This window comes from Hemiscyllium ocellatum, chromosome 1 (genome assembly GCF_020745735.1).
Source record: "Hemiscyllium ocellatum isolate sHemOce1 chromosome 1, sHemOce1.pat.X.cur, whole genome shotgun sequence".
Taxonomy (NCBI): domain Eukaryota; kingdom Metazoa; phylum Chordata; class Chondrichthyes; order Orectolobiformes; family Hemiscylliidae; genus Hemiscyllium; species Hemiscyllium ocellatum.
In genome coordinates this window covers 122,339,857-122,362,148 of record NC_083401.1, presented here as the reverse complement: position 1 = coordinate 122,362,148, position 22,292 = coordinate 122,339,857, and the positions used below count along the sequence as shown (strand labels likewise).

Here is a 22,292-nt window from a genome sequence, read left to right as displayed (position 1 = left end):
GGTATTTGTCAACCAAACATTCAGTATTCAACTGATACATGTTGATTTCACAACATTACTGGATAAAGAAAGGGGTCCAAAAAGACAACAATGCTGATATCCTGATGTCAGTTTCATGACTCTCTGATGGTTTCTGGACTTGAAATATCAGATCTTCAAAACATGAAGGCCAAATTTAAACCGAAAATGTTTCCTACTTTGCAGTAATATTTTAAAAATGCTTCTTTTGGAGGGATATGTCGTTTGTATTGATGGTATTTTCCTGGCCAAAGTAATTTCTTATCTTTAATATCAGTTTCTGGTATTATTCTATTTTATTCTATCAATTAAAAGGTACGGATATCCATAATTTAACAAACTTCCTTTGTTGGTGTCTTCTAGGTTTAATTGAAGTATAGGAAAAACATTCAATGAGGAAGGTCATTCAGCTTGTTTTTCATTCTTTTGTGTAACTTAATGATTTATATCATGTGGACTTGGCTAGTCTAGTTAATGTCCTTTTAAGAAGACAGAAATCAATCTGTTTTTTTCATAAGCATCTTACTCTATTTTCTTGGAATTGCTTTTCAAAAAAAAAGTATTAAGTACTTTTGTTGGACATTCTGCATTTCTGCTACACTGAGAAAGAAAACATTCAAACGTTTAGCCTTGCAAAACATCACACTTGTCCTCCAGTTTTAGGTTACATCTCTACTTCTATATTGTTCATGCTTCTTGATAGTAATCCACTCAAAACAAATTCCTTTTTGTGATTTTTTTTTCCCTTATAGCAAAACCCTAACTATCTGAATTATTCTTGCTCTTCTTCTTTAAGCTCTATTTCAACCAACTAGGTAAATAGAGATATTTGGCTTTGCCATTCCTAACGACAATGCTACTCCTCATTAAGCCAGCAGGAGGTGACCTGTGGTGAGGCAGATAAAATGCCACTTTTAACTTGAGTGAGATGTTCAGCTTCTATAAGGCATTTCACCTGAAGTCATGGCTGAAAGGTTGCAAGATACATGTGCCTGCCAAAGTAAAGCCTTGTGCATGGAACCACACAAATATTAAGTGAGCACCGTCAGACCAAGTCCAACTAAGGGAGATTTCCTCTGTTAGCTGTACAATAATAATGGTGCAAACATAGATAAAGATTTCCTCTGATCATTATTTTTAGCAAGATTCTAAAAACATTATTTTACAAAGCTTTTCAATTTCACTAGAAGTGGAAACATAAACAATGTTCTCTCTATTTACGATGTTAACAGCACATTGTGACAAAATATAATTTTCCTCTATATATAGGTTATAATGGATCAACTATCAGTCATGTGTAGATTAATTGATATGAAACAGGTCTTTACAATGCTCTGTTCCAAATCATGGGATCTAGATGTTGTCATTAGGATTGTGAAACCATCTGAACCTCACAAGATTGGAAAGCCTCATTATTCCCTCCCCATCTTTGTTATTTTATATAATATATACTTTGAATGACTTAAAAAGTAATTAAACTTTGTTTTCTTACCGTTATGCGCTGGGCGCGCTGAGCGAGGTTGTGGGGTTGAGGCGGTGTGACGTAGGAGAAAGGGTATAACAGCTGATTGTGAGGTTCGACCTGAAGGATTACAGCATCACGGGACAGGTATTTTACTCTTACATGGTTGTTACTTTCAGCGGTTTTACTGGTTCATATACGATATAGTATATATTATATAGTTTTAAAAAATTTTGAGAGTATGAATTTCATTTATTTTTCTCCTCAGTCTCCCGGATCCTCTAAGCCACTTACCTCTGTGGCCAAAAGGGCAGGCAAGTAATCTGTTTGAAGCCTCAGCCAGTGCCACTATGAGCCTGACACCTGTAAGAGCACAAAATATCTTGGGTCCAAATCCCTCCAATTTTACCTCCCCTTCTATGGGGAGGTATCTGACCTTTGCTCAGCGCCTTCCCAAGGCAGCACGGCTGAGATTGGAAACTGAGCAGCATTGGAGAATACACCTTTCAATGTACCACCATTGTGACATAGTGTGCTGATGCTCCAACGTGCTCAGACACTGTGCCATGTGTATGGTATTATTATAGAGTTCTCAAAGCACTACATCATCTTCACACTCAAAAGTATAAGATGAAAATATAGTGAGAGCATTTGACAAACTAATTACCTTCAGTATTACAGATTTATTCCACAGTAATGTGAATTATGTAAAGAGTGCAACAATGTAAATCTTTGAAAAGTCTGAAGGCAACATATTTCTAAAATCAATCAGTAACAACCCTGTACTACAGACTAGAGACTGCATTGCTAAAGAGTTACAGAAACAGACTTCTCTTCTTTGGCATTTGCCAAATGCACAAAAACCCTGAAACTTCAAGAATGCTTTTGGTTTAACCATGTTGCTTGATTGCAGAATTGATTCGAGAAGTAAGCCTGATGTTCCTAGTATTTTGGTCACTGATTTTATTAATTAATATACTAGACTCTGTGACCAATTCTCTGATTCATGGTTGTATTGAGCAAGACAGTGTACTAGGAATGGGAAGTGTGCAAATTTGTAAGCGAATGAATATTTCAAGCTTCTTGGTTCTTTCTTGAAAAGGTTATAGACCTGAGATGTTAATTCTTTTTCTCTCTTCACAGATGCTGTCAGATCTAATGAGTTTTTTCAGCATGCTGTTTTGAATTCTTAATTTCATCTTTAGTCAGTAATTTCTTTTAGCATGAAGGAAGTCCTCTATATTCCTCTATTCACAACACAAGATTCGTATTTTAAACTGATTATTAGTCAGCATATTCTGCTTGCCCCAAGTACTTTGGGGGAAAAAACTGCAGTACTCAACAATTTATAGGTTTACCTCACCCAATCATCCAGACACAAAAGGTTAACTTAGTGAAGCATGCCTACAGGCCTAAGAGGAGTTACACTTGTGCTGGTGAGTAGACAGACCCACACCAATGTGCACTGCATTGGCTTGTAGGGCATTATTCCAAGACTCACTATTACTGCAGTACCAGAACTCTAAGGTAAATGTGCCAATTTTAGTTTTGACAATCATAAACTAAATATTTCTGCGGTTTGCCAATTTGATTTAGTAACCCAATAAAGCTGCCACCAAAACTTATAGCCATCTCACACCAAATTTGATACCAAATGCAAAATATTTAACAGAAATTTAAAATATCTTTTAAAGCTATAAGCTTCAGTACCACAAAACAAAAAGCAGCTAAATGTCAAAGTAATCGCATCATCTACTAAATATGAGTCAGCAAAATTCTACATTTCCTGGAAAGAATTGTATGTTTAGCTTTACGTGCATGATTTCATATAAACCTCAGCCTGATTTACTACTACCTAATTTCCAGTTAATTATCACCTCTAAATATTTGTGCAACAGTTCTTAGTTTGTGTGCCAAGTATTTATCTACCTCTCTTAGTTAATATTATTTTATATATCTACTTAGATTGATACATAGAATCACAATTCAGATATTCAATTTTAAAAGATCTGCTAATTGGATTGGTCGGCTTTACGAAATTTTCAGAGTTGCACAGTGAAATTATATTTTGGGCACTCCTTGGACCCAATTTGCCGGAAAAAAAGATCAATCTACAGAGACAGAGCTAGGAGTTGGATGTTTCAGTACTAAACCTAGGAAAACCACTAATGGCAGTGATTGAACATCTATGGAAGATGTGGAAAAACAATATACAATGAATTAAAGGTTACAAAAATGTTGGAAATTTATTACTCAGAATATCTTGTTTTATGTTGCAAAATAACTTTTAGCAGATACTTCTTTGAAAATATATTTCTTGGAACTATCCTGGTGGCTATATTACAACCAATAGGGAATGGGTAACTTAAAAGCACTTGCAATTTCTGTGTTCAGGAAACTCTGAAGTGGCTCAGACCAGCCTTCCTCTGTTGTTCAGAATGGAAACTCTTGAATGTCCATCAACATTCTTCTGTTATTCAATCAAAATTGTATATTTTTTTCTAAACTGAGTATGTAGAGTTACAAATTAATCAATTTTAATAGAATTATGCAGGATTCTTTCTATTTGCATGACTTCTATTTAAAGATAATGCAAATTAAGCAAATTTAAATTAGCAACAGCCTGTATTTGTTATCACCATAGAAGCCTTATATTGAAAAAAACAGTAATTGGAAATCACCATGTGAGTGAAGCAATATCTGGTAACATCTAGTTTTTCTATAAAATGGGAGAATAAACTTTCCTTCCATTTAAAAAACAAGCAAATGTTGTGAAGACACTTTGTGAACTATTGAAAAATGTACATTCTGAGCATTAAAAGGCAGACTTGAATTTTTATAGCTGCTTTCCCAACCTCAATGTATCACATAGCCATGAAGTACTCTATGAATTGTGGTCACTTTTGCAATATAGGTAACATAGCACTCAATAAGGACACACCAAGCTCCCTCAGACAGCAGTGTTATAGGTTGGATAATCTGTTTTTATATGTTAATTGAAGGATAGAAATTGGCCAGACATGGGGGATAGCTCTTTCTCAAAATATTGCCATGGAAACTTCCACATCTGCTTCCAAAATTGAGGTTTTACTTGAGCAGATGGGAAGAAACACATCTTGTGGCACAGTGGTAGTGCTCCTATCTCTGGGTCAGAAAGTCCAGGTTCAAGTACTACCTGAGAATGTGATAGCCATGGAAATATGTTGTGACATGTTAAAGTAGGTTGATTAACAAGACAAATAAATACTGTAATTGGGGTGGTAGTTGAATTAGCAGATGCATGATTGCAATGTTTTACTGTGTAAATAAATGGTAGCTGTGTAAAGATTGGCTTCTACTATTGTCTTTCTTCAGCCTATTTTTATTGAATGCAACGACCTGCACTACAGATTATGTGGCATGGAGACATAACAGTCCATTAACTAACAACTCTGGGTTCCTAGAAGGATAGTTGTTCTTTCATGGTCAGTAATTTTGATACTGGGTTATCTGTGAGGAACTGAAAGAATGTATAATTGGAGCACTATCTAACTTCATTAAGACTATTCTCTTTCAGTGAGTTGAGCATACAATTCACTTATGTATACTGTCAACCTACCTGGAGGTGCCACCATTCGCTGCCATTTTTGGAATAAGCAGGTTTTCAAACAGTCTCTTGGGCTGATATTATATGTTTTATGTCTGGACATCAGTTCTTGCATTGGCTCCAATATAACACACAACTGGAAAATGAGCACAAATTATACTGTTACACTTCCTCATGAGTTATGTTAAAAATAAGAAAAAGTAAACACATATTTAAGTTGATACAATCTGGTTGCTCTGATTATGACCTTAACTCCACGTTCCTGCTTGCCTCCATTAGCTTCATCTCTCTTATAGATTAAAAATGTCTAACTCAGCTTATTGACTACATTCAATGAGCAGTTGAGATGAAGACATTGAATATATTCAAGCCCTGGTTAGACAGATCTTTGGTCTACAAGGAAAACGTGCCACTTTTTAAGAAGGGTGATAAGGACAAGCCAGGGAACTATAGACCAGTAAGCCTGACGTCGGTGGTGGGCAAGTTGTTGGAGGGAATCCTGAGGGACAGGATGTGCATGTATTTGGAAAGGCAAGGACTAATTAGGGATAGTCAACATGGCTTTGTGCATGGGAAATCATGGCTCACAAACCTGATTGATTTTTTTTGAGAAAGTAACAAAGAGGATTGATGAGGGCAGAGCGGTAGATGTGATCTATGTGGACTTCAGTAAGGCGTTCGACAAGGTTCCCCATGGGAGACCGGTTAGCAAGGTTAGGTCTCGCGGAATACAGGAAGAACTAGCCATTTGGATACAGAACTGACTCAAAGGTACAAGACAGGGTGGTGGTGGAGAGTTGTTTTTCAGACTGGAGGCCTGTGACCAGTGGAGTGCCACAAGGATCGGCGCTGGGTCCTCTACTTTTTGTCATTTACATAAATGATTTGGATGCAAACATAAGAGGTACAGTTAGTACGTTTGCAGATGACACCAAAATTGGAAGTGTAGTGGACAGCGAAGAACGTTACCTCAGATTACAACAGGATCTTGACCAGATGGGCCAATGGACTGAGAAGTAGCAGATGAAGTTTAATTCAGATAAATGTGAGGTGCAGCATTTTGGGAAAGCAAATCTTAGCAAGACTTATACACATAATGATAAGGTCCTAGGGAGTGTTGCTGAACAAAGAGACCTTGGACTGTAGGTTCATAGCTCCTTGAAAGTGGAGTCGCAGTTAGATAGGATAGTGAAGAAAGCGTTTGGTATGCTTTCCTTTATTGGGCAGAGTACTGAGTACAGGAGTTGGGAGGTCATATTGCAGCTGTACAGGACATTGGTTAGGCCACTGTTGGAATATTGCATGCAATTCTGGTCTCCTTCCTAACGGAAAGATGTTGTAAAACTTGAAAGGGTTTTGAAAAAATTTACAAGGATGTTGCCAGAGTTGGAGGATTTGAGCTATAGGGAGAGGCTGAACAGGGTGGAGCTGTTTTCCCTGGAGCGCCGGAGGCTGAGGAGTGACCTTATAGAGGTTTACAAAATTATGAGGGGCATGGACTGGGCAAATAGGCAACGTTTTTTCCCTGGGGTCAGGGAGTCCAGAACTAGAGAGCATAGGATTAGGGCGAGAAGGGAAAGATATAAAAGAGATCTTAAGGGGCAACTTTTTCACACAAAGGGTGGTACGTGTATGGAATGAGCTGCCAAAGGAAGTGGTGGAAGCTGGTACAATTGCAACATTTAAGAAGCATTTGGATGGGTATATGAATAGGAAAGGTTTGGAGGGATATGGGCAGGATGCTGGCAGGTGCTAGATTAGGTTGGAATATCTGGTCGGCATGGAAGAGCTGGACTGAAGGGTCTGTTTCCATGCTGTACATCTCTATGAATCTATAACAAGATTATGGTGGCTGGCGGGAAAGTGGAGTTAAGGCTATAATCATGTCAGCTCTGATCTTACTGAATGGTTCAAGTGGCCTAGTCCTACTTCTATTTCTTATGCTGTTACATCTGTGAGCCACTAAGTATGTTATCTTTCACATAAACACTGTTATACAATCATTCTCTCTCAATCTATATGAAGGATACTTATTTTGCAATATTTGTGATCACCATGAAATTATCTGAAGGCTCCAGACATTGTTAATTGTTCAAAGATTATGGACTGTACATTTTTTTTTGTGACTTAGTGAAAGTTGTGTCAAGCTTTTTGAGTATTTTTCACTGCAAAGTCTAGCAAATTTTCTTGTTATATCTTGTCATACTCATTTCATTAACTATTTGGTGTCCCAATGCTATTCCCTCCCTTACCACGCACTGTTCCCAGAACAACTTGCTACTGCCAGGACATCCTCAAATTCACAGACATCCTTTACACAGATGCCATCTTTAAAAGCTGTTATGCACCGAGCCAAGCACTGTAAATCTGGAGCAATACTGTACTGTTCCTGATTTTTGCCCTGGACTTGGGCAATAAGAGAAATTTGTCACTTAGCTTTGCAGGCAGGACCTGGAGGTTCTAGTGAACAGCATGTTGCAGAAGAGGGACATCCTCTTCACCCAGGACCAGTGGAGGAGGCTATAACACCAGACCATGCCAACCTCGTCCAATGTTGCTACCTGGGTCAATGCAGACTCAGCTAGCTGGAGAAATGCATAACAACTTAGGAAGAATGTCAATAACCTTCTTCAATCTGTGAGCCTAAGTGTCACCATTTCCTCTCTAATATCCTACACTCAGCCTTTCCTCCTGTTCCCACCTCTGGCCAAGAATTATGCTCCACCATTGTCATTATTGCCTGCCAACATCTTCTCTTACTCACAGTCACCAACTCCCAACTCCTATTGCCACTAGTCCTGCATGTCCTATGCACTGCCAACTCACTTACTCAGGACACTGCAAACTCTGCACCAAAATTAACATCTCCCGAATACCTATCCATCTCCCATTCGTCCAGCAGGTCAGCAAGGGTGAAGATAGGTCATGGTCTGCCTGACATTTGGCTCCTCACCCCTTATGTGGAACAAATCTCAACTCTGACCTCAACAGCGGCAGAATGATTGTGTTCAAGCCTGTGGACTGGTAATGGGGGCTGCCCTTAACTTACTGTGCTGGGACTACCTGAAAGAAAGCTATGGCCCTTGACTTAACTGAGGTTTACTGCCAACTATAATAAGGTCAGAAGTCACATGACACCTTCACCTGATGAAGCAGCGCTCTGCAAGTTTGTGATTTTGGATAAACCTGTTGGATGATAATCTGGTGTTGTGTGACTTCTGACTTTGTCCACCCCAATCCAATTTGTGGGCGGCACGGTGGCACAGTGGTTAGCACTGCTGCCTCACAGCGCCTGAGACCCGGGTTCAATTCCTGACTCAGGCGACTGACTGTGTGGAGTTTGCACGTTCTCCCCGTGTCTGTGTGGGTTTCCTCCGGGTGCTCCGGTTTCCTCCCACAGTCCAAAGATGTGCGGGTCAGGTGAATTGGCTATGCTAAATTGCCCGTAGTGTTAGGTAGGGGTAAATGTAGGGGTATGGGTGGGTTGCGCTTCGGCGGGTCGGTGTGGACTTGTTGGGCCGAAGGGCCTGTTTCCACACTGTAAGTAATCTAATCTAATACCAGCACCTCCACATTATAACTATGACAAACCTTATGACTTTATGTCTGCACTAAAAAGTGCAGCAATACTGAGAGCCTGGTATCTCTGTCTGAAGGAACAAAGCACAAAATAGCAAAGCAAGGCAGAGATGCTGTGAGCATCCAGGTAGCCTCAGAGTGATTGAGCACTATGAAAGCAAATGAACAGGTCAGAGATGCAGCCTGGTCCGATCTATAAACAGGAATTGTGTACATGAATGCACAATGTCCTTGTTCCAACATTACAATGATAGTTGCTTTTGAGCGGAGGCATAGCATTGAAGCACGGAAGTGTACTGTAAGTAGGTTAGAGATGAACCAGAAGGGTTCTTAGAGACTGGCACATATTGTATACAATGGATGTGGTGTGCATGTGCCATGTGTCCATGCAACATGCCTGAGATGATCATGCCCGTGTCTAACATTGGACAAAGGGACAAACTGAAGTTGGCAGATAACCGCTTTGCCTTCCATGTTGAGAATTCTCAACATCTACCTTAATGAGATGTTTAACAACATATGATCCCTTGACTTGGTAATACTCTGCTACCTAGTGAGAAACTCGCCTCATCATTCATCAAATACTTAAAATGCTGGGGCACATTAGGCTACAATCCAAGTGCAGGTAAATGGGATTAGTGTAGTTTGATGTTTGTTGGTCGGATTAGACATGCTGGGTTGAAGGGACTGTTTCTATGTTGCAAGATGCTATGATTCTAAAATAATAAAAAGAGTGAGTTGCTCCTGACACCAAAATAGGCCTCATTAGACCTTCTGCATGATTCTGCCATAAAACCCGCCACAGTCTCCATCACTCAGTCCCAGTGTTGCCTCTAAATTGTGCAGCTGCTCAAACATTCAGTGCACGGCAATCAATGTGCCAACATGGATCATAGCATTGACTTCCAGTTGGGGAACTTGCTGCCATGCACAGAGCTTAGAGAGCCCATGCAGAAGAAATAAAATTATGGGAGAATACTGCTCAGCCCTCTATAAGAATATATGTGTTTAATTCTTCAACTTGCAATATTGAAAGCCACATTAATGTTGATTAAAATTGCACAAAACTGGTCGCAATTTCAAATAGATAGCTGCGTGGAGATTGGTGGCGCAATGATTTAGATTCTACCCAGATTTGCGAAATGGACTTTTTTTCTTAGACTGGTTTATTTTAAAGGTTACACAATGTTTCATTTACTCCCTTTTGATTCTACATCCTCTTTGGACACTACTCAATGTAAAAACAAGGAAATTCCTTTGGAGGTAATTTCTGTTTTTGACGTTTTCTCTTCAGCAGATGAAAATAATAGAGCATTCCATGAATTTCTTCAACATTTCATAAAAATAAACTGCTTTAATTTTATAACATACATTTAATACCAGCCAATCTAATAAGATGATATTTTCATTACATCTTTGTGTTATTTATTCACACTGCAAAGGTGGCGCCGGTTTAAATCCGTTTCTAAATTTGTTGTCCAAGTTTGCTGTTGGAAACTCATTTCAAGTGAGGTTCTATCCCTAAGAAAATTTTTCTCTCTTTGCACAAATAGATGGTAATGTAAGGCACATGTGCCACTGTGTTTCTTAAAGTGACTGTACTGCAAATGCAGTGTGCATGGGTGGAAGAGAGATTGTAATATTAACTAGGTCATACAGATACACTGGTGTTTTCCCAACTGTCTCAGAAAAGGAAGCACTCACAAAACTTTTAAATTTACAGATTTGTAAATGGAAAAAGTAATTAGCCAGCAGTTTGACAACACTCAAAATTAGTTTTATTAGATTTTCAATATGCTTCTCAAAGAGGTGCAATGAGGTAAGTGTTTTAGTTCTGACTGTAGAACAGCATTTCATATTTACAAATATTTCCAGTTCCCTCAGTAATATTCCAAATAAAATATGCTAAGATTTCATTTCCCTCACTAAGAAGCTGAATGAGGATGATAATTAGTAATGAGTATATATTGTAGTCACATGCATTAGGAACAAATTGAAACCTTCAGTTTTAAACATTTTAATATTTCAAGCCAACTGTCACTGGGAATTTCAGTTCAACTAAGTCGAGCTGATTTGAATCTATTTTATCAGAAGTAGAACATCAATGTTTCAAACCCAGAATTGTTACAATGCCCTCCAACAACAATCTTCATGTGACAGTGAGGTGGTGAACTAGTTTTTCCTCTAAATTTCTTTCCTTTTCAGTTCTACCAGGCCACACACATCTGGAGCAAAAATGACACGAGCTTCCAATTTCCAAACTTCCATTGCATGAAAGCCTTCTTTCTGCACTGCAAGACAGCTAAGATCAGGATCTCAATGGATGAGTGAAATTGAACCTGCACATTTCATTTTGTAATATCATACAATCCTGTTTCAGTCTATATAACATATAAATCTTGAAAAGTTTATCTCCAGTTCATAATGGATATAGATTCTCTTCTTTCACAATGAGTTGTGAACTGTCTGATACTAACTCATACACTGCTCTGACTCAAAGCCAGATAACCCTTGGCACATTGCAATAAAATTTGCATCACCTTCACACAACATAAAGTGCAAACTTACAACCAAATTCCACTCATCAAAAGCTATTGTGAGATGAATAGAAATGAAAACTAAATCTATTTTAAAAGCTACAAACTAACTAGGTATTGTGCCTTGTTATCATTTTCTTGTAAACAAATTTGAAATTTTGCATAGTGGTTTGCTGAAAGCTGAGGTAGCTTTCTAAACAACACATTATCATTCACTGTTGGAGTGTTTTGACTGCAATTATTATAGAGATATCATTATGATGCCATTCAAAACAACCTTTACTTTTTGTTTCAAAATTAGTTGGATAAATAAAGGAGCTAACAATATGTTTATTCATGAAATGTGAGGAAACCAAAACTGCTTTGTGCATAAATGGCAGTTAATTATTTTTCCACAAACTCTTGTTGAATTTTTTGCCCATTAGACAATAAGATATAGGAGCAAAATTAGACCATTCAGCCAATCACGTCTGCCCTGCAATCTGATCATGGCTGATAGATCTTACAATCCCATTCTCCTGCCTTTTCCCTGTAACCTTTGAGTCTCTTATCAATCAAGAACCTATCTATCCCTGTCTTAAATAAACTCAATGAGATTGTCTCCGCAGCTCTCTTTGGCAATGAGTTCCACAGATTAATCGCTCTATGGCTGAGGAAATTCCTCTTCATCTCAGTTCTAAAGGGTTGTCCCTTCACTCTGAGGCTATGCCCTCGGGTCATAGTCTCTCCTATTGGTGAAAACATCTTCTCCATGTCCACTCTGTCTGTGCCTCTCAGTATTCCGTTAAATTAGATTACTTACAGTGTGGAAACAGGCCCTTCAGCCCAACAAGTTCACACCGACCCGCCGAAGCGCAACCCACCCATATCCCTACATTTACACCTTCCCTTACACTATGGGCAATTTAGCATGGCCAATTCACCTGACCCGCACATCTTTGGACTGTGGGAGGAAACCGGAGCACCCGGAGGAAACCCACACAGACACGGGGAGAACGTGCAAACTCCACACAGTCAGTCGCCTGAGGCGGGAAGTTTCGATTCAATACCCCCTCATCTTTCTGAGCTCCATTAAGTACAACCCAGAGTCCTCAACCACTCTCATATGACAAGCTCTTCATTTCTGGAATCATTCTTGTAAACATTGTCTGTGCTCCTTCCAACACCAACACATCGTTCCTTAGATACAAAAGGGCCATAAATTGCTCCCAGTATTCCAAATGTGTTCTGATCAGAGCCTTATACAGCCTCGGCAGTTACATCCCTGCTGTTTTATTTTAGCCCTCTTGAAATAAATGCTAACATTGCATTTGCCTTCCTAACTGCCAGATGAACCTGCATGTTAACCTTAAGAGAATCCTGAACTAGGATTGCTAAGTCCATTTGCATTTCAGCTTTTCCCTGTTTAGAAAATAGTCTATGCCTCTATTCTTTCTACCAAAGTGCATGACCTCACACTTGCCCACATTGTACTTCATCAGCCACTTTGCCCATTCTCCCTCCACCTGAGTTTATATCATTTGCAAACTTAGCAGCAATGTCCTTAGTTCCAGATTGTTAACGTATAGCATGAATACATTTGATTCCAACAAGGAACCCTGCAGAGCTTCACTAGTCACAGGCTTCCATCCTGAAAAAGACCCCTTTATTCCCACTCTCTGCCTTCTGCCAGTCAACCAATCCTCTATTCATGTCAGTATCTTGCCCCTAACACTGTGGGGTCTTATCTTCTTTAACAGTCTGGCACCTTGTTACATGCCTCTGGAAATCCAAATTGATCATGATTTTTGGATCACTGGGGATGGTGGGACATGTACAAATTGGACAGTGTGCACCTGAGCCATCCTGGGACCAAATTCCTTGCAGGTAGGTTTGCTGGTGCTGTGGGAGGAATTTAAACCCATCTAAAAGGGGGAGGGGACATAGAATATCGAAGAAACAAAGATACATTATGCTACAACAAAAGAAGCAAATCTCAATGAGTTCAGTTAAAAATCACACACCACCAGGTTATAGTCCAACAGGTTCAATTGGGAGCACACTAGCTTTCGGAGCGATGCTCCTTCATCAGGTGCTAGTGTGCTCCCAATTAAACCTGTTGGACTATAACCGGGTGTTGTGTGATTTTTAACTTTGTACACCCCAGTCCAACACCAGCATCTCCAAATCATGAGTTCAGTTATGTTGAGTGTCAAGAGAGTAAGGTAAGGCTGATGGTTTTTAATGCTAGAGTGTAATAGGCAATACTGATGAGTTAATGGTGTGGATTAACACATGGAAATATGAAATTGATGCCATCACAGAAACATGATTGAGGGGGGGGGGGAGGGGGGGGTGGTTAGACTGGCAATGCAACATTCTGGGGTATTGGATCTTTAGGCAAGATAGAGGATGCTGTAAAACGGGTGGTGGATTGCACCATTAATTAAGGAGTCTATTACTGCAATGAGGAGAGATGATACCTTGGAAAGATTCTCAAACAAGGCTTTGTGGGTAGAACTTAGGAATGTTAATGGGGCAACTACTTTATTGGGAATGTATCATAGGTCCCCAATGAGTCAGTGGGAAATAGAGAAGCAAATGTGTAGCCAGTTCACAGAAATATGCAAGAGTAATACTTAGGTCATTATACTAGGGGATTTCAACTTTCCCAACATAAATTTGGATAGTCATAGTATTAAGGGTTTCTTGGAAATATATCCAGGGGAGTTGTTTGTATCACTATGTAGATGGCCCAACAAGGGATGGCATGGTGCTGGATCTGGTTCTGGGGAAAGAGCAGGACAAGTGTTTAATGAAGCAGTGGGGGAACATTTAGGCGACAGTGAGCCCCAACACCGCAATGCAGTTCAAGTTTGTTCTTTACAAGGAAAGAAAATGGCCTGCACAAGACAGCTTTACATTGGGGGAAGGCAGATTTTCTTCGAATAAAGAAGGATCTGGCCACAGTAGACTGGGAACAACTCCTTGAAGTATGTCTAAAGTGGAGCAATGGCGAGCGTTCAAAAAGGAGCTAGCGAGAGTAAAGGTCTAACATGTGCTCTTGACAGCAGTATATTCAGAGAACCCTGGATGTCTAGAACAATTCAGAACTGGATGAAGAAGAAAAGTGGGGTTTTATGCAAGTCCAAAGGGAGCAATTCAGCAGCAGGGTGAGAGGAATACAGGGAAGTATAGGAGGAAACTTAAGAAAGCAATTGGAAGAAAAAAATGGGTCATGAAAAAGGACTGACAAACATGATTAGGGAGAAAATTAAGGTATTTTATAAATACATTAAAGAGAAATGGTTAACCAGAGAAAGAACAGAACCCCTTAGGGACCAGCCTGTGTTTGAAGCCACAGGATATTGGAAAGATATTGAATGAATACTTCTCTTCAGTCTTCATTCTGGAAAAGGAGAATGTAGGTATGGAATTCAGGAAAATGGACTGTGAGGAATACGCACAGTTTAATATAGGAAATTGGGAAGTATTGGAGGCTCTGTCAACGTTAAAAATAGACAAATCCCCCAGCCCCTGATCAATTGCATGTCAGACTGTTGTGGTAGGCGAGACAAGAAATTGCGGGAGCTCTGAAAAATTTATAATTCCTATCTGGGCACAGGGGAATGGCAGAAGACTGCAGGTTGGCTAATGTGGTTCTACTTTTTAAGAAGGGTGGTAAAGAGGAACCAAGAAATTACAGACCAGTGAATCTCACATGAATAGTAGGGAAATTATTGGAGAAAACTCTGAAGGAAAAAAATTATGATGGAGCAAATTAATATCCAATTAGAAAGGCATAGGTTAATTAGGGATAGTCAGCATGGTTTTGTCAGAGGGAGGTCGTACCTAATAAATTTGTTAGAATTTTTTTAAAATGTGATTCAGTTTGTGGCTGAGTTCAATTGATGTAGCTTATATGGATTTTAACAAAGCTTTTGACAAGGTCCCACATGGGAGACTGGTACGGTTAAAGCACAAGGAATTGAGGGAAACTTGGTGAGATGGATCAGAAACTGGTTGAGTAATAGAACACAAAGGATAGTGGTAGAAGGCTGTTTGAGTGACTGGAGGCTGGTATCCAGCAGTGTACCATAAGGATCAGTACTGAGACCTTATTGTTTGTTACCTACATAAATGATACAGTTGAAAATGTGAGGAGAATGTTAAGTAAATTTGCAGAAGACACCAAGATTGGTAGAATAGTTAATAGCAGCGAAGATGAATATAGGTTACATGGAGATATAGTAGTATACAGGTATTTAACCCTAATAGGTACGAGGTGATGTACTTCGGAAGAAGAAACAAGAAGAGGGAATATTTAATGAATGGCAGGACACTGGGTAGCTTAAAAGAAGAGGGATCTTGATGTAATTATTCACAGAAGTCAGCACAGCACGTGAATAGAATAGTTAAGGAGGCATATGGGACAATTGCTTTCATCAGTCTTGGCATGGAGTATAACTGCAAGGAGGAAATGTTGGAAACAAAAACTGAAATTGCTGGAAAAGCTCAGCAGATCTGTCAACATCTATGGAGAGAAATCAGAGTTAACGTTTCGGTTCAAGTAATCCTTCCTCAGAACTTTGGACCCAAAGCGTTAACTCAGCTTTCTCTCCACAAATGCAACAGGACCTGCTGAGTTGTTCCAGCAATTTATGTTTTTGTTTCCATATTTTGTTTTTTGCTTGATTCTAACAAGATGGTCTTTCAGTAAAACACAAACAATGATGCAGATTTGGACTTAGATTTATATTTAGATTTTATTGTCACATGTACTCAAGTATAGAAGTACAGGAGTACAATGAAAAGTGTCTAATGTCGCCACACACGACACCATCTTAGGTACAAAGGTACCTTAGTGCAAAACTCAGGTAAAAAGTCATAAAGGAAAGGAAGTTAAAAAGTTAAGCATTACAGACTTTCACAGAATAAGTAGAAAAATAAAGAAATAATGTAATTGTTGCCCTTAAAGTCCTTCTTAATATAAACTAGAAAAATAAAGGAATAAAGTTAAAAGTTCAACATCTATGATGAGTGCTTTCTGGGGTGCCAATCTCCTCTGCTTAGCTCACTCCCTGGGACACCTCAGCTGCCAGTTCTTTCCATCGCCACAGATACTGGGGGACCTCCCTCGCCACTGAAATACTCGTCATGTTAAATTTAAAAAATAAATATGAAGAAAACAGAACATAGGCTCATATCACTTTTGGGATAATGAAGAGTTAACATCAGTCATGAGTGTTTGTTATTTACTATAAATAAATATGTTGAAGTAATCCTCAGTTTGAAAGAGTTGTGACATTAGATTACTAATTATTTTGTTTAGATACCATTGCACATGAATGACAATGAATATATTGGCAGTCAGCATTAGCAGTGACAGCTGTTTGTAAAACAGAATGAATGTGAAGTTTGACTGAGTGCAGTGAGACAGCCTGCTTCATCCTGGGAAGTTGCTGAGTAATGGAATTGGGCACAGTATTAGGGAAGGTGTTGTTCTGATCACCCTGTTCTCAATGCACCACATCTGCAGCGAACAACTTCAATTAAAATGTTGGGGTCCATGCGAGTATCCAAGGAGTGAATGGTATCAAGAAAGACGTTCTACTGAAAGAATATGAGCATCTAAAACTAAAATAAAAAACAGAAATTGGCAGATAATAGATAAAATCATACAGACGAATATGTGGTTCAAAGATCAGTATGGATGAAATTGGGTCTGACTCATAGGACACAATTCTAGAGAAAGTGAGAGAATTACCATTGGGATAACCTTTGCCTGACTAATGCTGGGATTGTTGTACTGGGTACATTTCATAACTAGAGTGGTAGAGAAGGCTTTAAATGAAATACTGGGAGGGTTGACAGTAAGGGATATTTGGAAAATTAAAGGGGAAGAACAAGCTGAAACTGCACTCATCTAGCCAAATCGGGAGTGTGATGAAATATACCCCATTTGCTTGATGAGTGCAGCTCCAAGAATACTCAAGAAGCTTGACACCATCCAGGTTAAAGCAGCCCCATTTTTGGGACCATATCCATAAACATCCACTCTCTTCAACACCCTATAGTTGCAGCACGTGTCTGGCAAGTACTCATGTGATTTGACCCATGTTGTCTATCTCATATGCTGGAGGCAAAGATACCCAAGGCATGGTATATTGGCAAATCCAAGCAGACACTACAACAATAGATGAATGGACACCACACAACAATCGCCAGACAGGGGTGTTCCCTCCCAGTCAGGGAACACTTTAACGGTCAGGGACATTTGGCCTCGAATCTTCGGATGAATGCCCTCTAAGGCGGACTTCGGGACACACAACAATGCAGAGTCGCTGAGCAGAGGCTGATAGCCAAGTTCAGTGTCCTGAGGATGGTCTCAAACGGGATTTTAGGTTCGTGTAACACTACAGATGACCCCACCACCCTATACACTCTCTCTCTCACACACACACACGCACGCGCACACACACACTCTTACACATAAACATACTCGCACAGACCCTCTCTCATACACACGTTCCATCTCTCACACTCATATGCACACACTCTCACAGGCATACACTATGTTACATTCGTGCACACACTCTATCAAGCATGCACACATACACTCTCACACACACATACACATTCTCTTTCCTACACGCACACACACATGTAGGCACATTTTCCCTCGCCCTCACACATACACACAAATCTATGGGGTGAATTTGCATTTGCAGATTTGTATTTGCAAATACATTCTATTTTGTTCAAAATGCACACAATCCATGGGCAGTCAGTCAATGTGACATTATATTAATTTCTACTTTGGAAATAAAACCACTCTGACTCCAGTTTGGGATACAGTCAGACTCTAACCTCACACCTTCAATGCATTGTCTGAGCTGAGATGTCACTTATTTAGCATACTGATAAAACTTTACATTATCTCAGGGCTGTGACTTGAAAGAAATTCAGGCATTTGCACATGAATCAATCAAAACCTGCAACTTCATTCTGCATGATTAAAGATTTAACAGCCATCTAGATTTGTCAAATACATTGCATCAGTTGTATGACACTTTGATCTTTTATTTATAAATTCTGTGTCCTATGTATCTTGCCCCATCTGATGAAGCAATAAAACTCCAAAAGCTTGTACTTTCAAATAAACCTGCTAACAATGGAAATATCTTCCCAACATCTACTCTGTCCAGGCCATTAAACATTCTAAATGTTTCAATTAGATTCCCACTCATCCTTCTCAACTCCATCGAGTGTAGACCCAGAGTCATCAAACGTTCCTCATATGTTAAGCTTTTCATTCCTGGGACCATTTTTGTGAACTTCCTTTGAACAAGCTCCAGGGCCTGTATATCCTTTCTATGATATGGGGCTCCAAAACTGTCCACAATACTCCAAACGTGGTCTGACCAGAGCTTTACAGAGCTTCAGAACTCCATTCCCGCTTTTATATTCAAGTCCTTTCAAAATAAATGCCATCATTGCCTTCCTAACTACTGTTCAATCTGCAAGTTTACCATGAGAGAATTCTGGACTAGAACTCCAAAATTTCTTTGCACTTCAGACTTCTGAATTTTCTCCCCATTTTGAAAATTGTTCATGCCTCTATTCTTCCTGCCAAAGTGTATAACCTCACACTTTCCTACATCGTACTCCATTTGCCACTACTTTGCTCACTCTCCTAACCTGTCCAAATCCTCCTGCAGCCTCCCCACCACCTTAATGCTACCTGTCCATTTACCTATCTTTGTATTGTCTGCAAACTGAGTCAGAATGCCCTCAGTTCCTTCATCTAGACCGTTAATGTATAAAGTGAAAAGTTGTGGTCCCAACACTGAGCCTTGTGGAACATTACTTGTCACCGGCTGCCATCCTGGGAAGGACCCTTTTATCACCACTCTCTGTTTTCTGCCAGACAGCCAAGTTTCTATCTATTTCAGCACCTTGCCTCTGACACCATGGGCCCTTATCTTACTCAATAGATACCTTGTCATAGGCCTCCTTGAAGTCCAGGTAGATAACATCCATTGGCTCTCCTTGGTCTAACCTGCTCATTACTTCCTCAAAGAATCCCAGCAGATTTGTCAAGCATGACCTCCCCTTAATGAAACCATGCTGACTTTGCCCTATTTTACTTTCAAGTGTTCAGAAATCTCATCCTTCACAATGGATTCCAGGATCTTACCCACAACTGAGGTTAGGATAATCAGCCTGTAATTTTCTGTCTTTTGTATTACTCCCTTTTTGAACAGGGGTGTCAAGTTAGCAAGTTTCTAGTGCTCTGGGATTCTAGCGATTCCTGAAAGATCATCACTAATGCCTCAACTATCTCTTCAGCTATCTTCCTTATAACTCTGGGTGTAGTCCATCTGGTCCAAGTGATTTATCCACCTTCAGGCCATTCAGTTTTTCTAGTATCTCCTCCTTGGTGATGGCCACTGTACTCAGCTTTGCACCCTCACTCTTGAATTTTTGGATGTTACTCGTGTCTTCCATCGTGAAGACTGGTGCGAAGTAATTATTCAGTTCCTCAGCCATTTCCTTGTTTCCCAGTACTACCTCTCCAGCACCATTTTCCAGCAACCCAATGTCCACTTTTGCCTCTCTTTTGCCCTTTATATATCTAAAGAAACTCAGACAGTCTTCTTTTATATTACTGACTAGTTTACCCTCACATTAATCTTCTTCCTCTTTTTTTTTGTTGCCATCTGTTGGTCTTTGTAAGCTTTCTAAATCCTGTGGTTTACCACTGCCCTTCGCCGCATTATATGTTTTCTTTTGTTTTTAAGCTATCCCTGACTCCCCTAATCAGCCATGGTTGCCCCATCCTCCCTGTACCATGCTTCGTTTACCTCAGGGTGATTTTCTGCTGCATCTCCTGAATTACTCCCAGAAACACCTGTCACTGCTGTTCCACTGTCTTTCCTGCTCCCAATCCTGATCCCCTTGCAGCAACATCTCCATGATGCCCACCATGTCATTCCTGCCAGTTTTGATCTACACCACAAGCTCATTTAGCTAATTCCTTATACTGTGTGCATTAAGATATAACAGCTTCAATCCTGTATTAACTGTTCCTCTTCTCATTGTCTTTCATTTGTCCAGTGTGCTTGAAGTTTAATTGCTAACCCTTTCCAAACGCTCTGTCTTATTTGTGTCGGTGCTGGAGATTTTAATAACGTCTCCTGAGTTCTGCACTCTTACCTCCTCCTTTAATTTGGGTTTTCTAATTTTCCCTATAACTGAACTCTCCCCATTTAGTTTAAAGCCCTATCTACAGCTCTAGTTATGTGATTTGTTCAAACTCTGGCCCCAGCATGGTTCAGATAAAGACCATCCCATCAGAACAGGTCCCTTTTTTCCCCAATACTGGTGCTAGTGTCCCATGAATTCAAACCCATTTCTCCCACATCAACCTATCATTACCATGGTGTCAAATCTCTTCCGTTACTTTCAATATCAATTGGATATTTCCTTGCCTACTGGCAGGTGCACACGCACGTGCGCACGCACTTGAAAGAGAGTGAGAGTGTGTGTGTGAGAGAGTGAGAGCGCAAAAGATAGTGTCTGTGTGTGTGGGTGGGGGGAGAGGAGTTGGTGTTCACTCCCTTCATCCAATTTGATGGGAATCCCAGATCCTGGACCATACTTGGGCTCCTTACGGTCACGTAAAATCCAGTCTTTGATGCATTTGTGTTAAAAGCCAAAATACTAAAAAGATAAAGAGTGAAATTTGAGAAGACTCATGGGTGTCTTGGGGTGCTGCTCTCTCCATGAACACCCCAGCTCATCCAATTTTTGACAGCTTGCCTCCAGCAATTTAATACTGACTAGCATTAATTCATTAAAGGTTAGACAGTTGCAACTTTCAGAGGAGGAGGATTCCCCACAGGGAACTGACACCCAATCAGATGGGCAATAGATCTGTCATTGTATTTGGTTACAATGGACACTTTCACTTTCAAGTAATTAAATATCTGTAGTATTTTGAAGATATTTCTGAGAAATAACATTCATTAATGTAAATGTTGAAATTGCATGGGTTCAGCAGTGCCAACTGGCAATAGTGGTCATTGCTGGGACTACAGCATTCCCATGGAGCTTGTAATATAATTCACACGCTATTGAATGTCCATTGTTTGGTGCCATTTTAAAGCAAACTCAACTCCAAACTGATATAGCCACTGTTTGATCATTAAACAAATGACATTACTGAAACAGGGTTGATTCCCTGGATTGGTGGTAATTCTGGATTGGGGATATCTTGGGCCATAGGTTGCTGATTTTGTTTGAGTACAATTCCACTACTGCTGATAGCAACAGCACCTCATGGATACCCAGTTTGGAATAGCTGGATCTGTGTGAAATCTATCCCATTTAGCATAGTTGTCTCTAACGAAACACTGGAAATGCAAATGTATTTGTATACCCAGCATCTGGGTAATGTTCTCGAGTAGTGCTCGGCATGAACTAGCTGATAAACAGCACTCTTAACATTTTACTGTTTCCTTCAGGATGTAATAGTAGAGATACAAGCATGCAGAAAGAGTTGGGTGGGGATTACAAGAGACAATACCAGGATTTGAATCAAGGAAAAGGAGGGAAACATAACCCACAGCAAAAGTTACTGTGTCAATGACCCTCCACCTCCCTCCCTGCCACACACCCACTCCACTTCCTCAAAGTCAACAGTAGAAGCCTAAATCCAAATGATAATCTGCAACTTCATTCCAATAAATATATTTTTACACACAATCTTACACTATTGTAAGTAATTTACATATATTATGTTCATTATGCTCAGAAGAACCTAGCCAAAGAAGTATACAGTAGGCATAGAGGTTTGCTAAGTGCAAATGATAGTTGGAGAAGTGGCTATCAAGAGGTAATTTTAACAGGCAAACATGCTTTTACTTCTGATTCTTTGGTGATTTACTTCAATTATCTTTAAAATTATTGTCGCATTTCTATTTGTATTGATTTTGCTGAAATGCAAGCTTTTATTCCATTGCTTTTCAAAGGTAGTGTTTTTCAAAGGCACTGATGCAATATTAGGATATAACCACAAATGATATTCTTACATTCTCACTGAACTATTGTGATTACCAGAGCTACA

General features: G+C 39.7%; 1 protein-coding gene across 9 annotated transcripts in view; it reads right to left on the bottom strand.

The window, feature by feature from the left end:
• LOC132819809 (LIM domain-binding protein 2) overlaps positions 1 to 22,292 on the bottom strand; it is a 292,986-nt gene that overhangs the window by 34,357 nt on the left and 236,337 nt on the right. For 6 of the 9 annotated variants that reach the window (XM_060831608.1, XM_060831618.1, XM_060831648.1 and 3 more), the window contains 2 exons: positions 5,079 to 5,202; positions 1,511 to 1,600 (listed from right to left, as the gene is read on the bottom strand). In XM_060831608.1, the coding sequence (XP_060687591.1) occupies positions 1,511 to 1,600; positions 5,079 to 5,202 (214 nt within the window). The remainder of the gene's footprint in view (positions 1 to 1,510; positions 1,601 to 5,078; positions 5,203 to 22,292) is intronic. The other 3 variants (XM_060831638.1, XM_060831677.1, XM_060831683.1) reach the window with 1 other exon arrangement.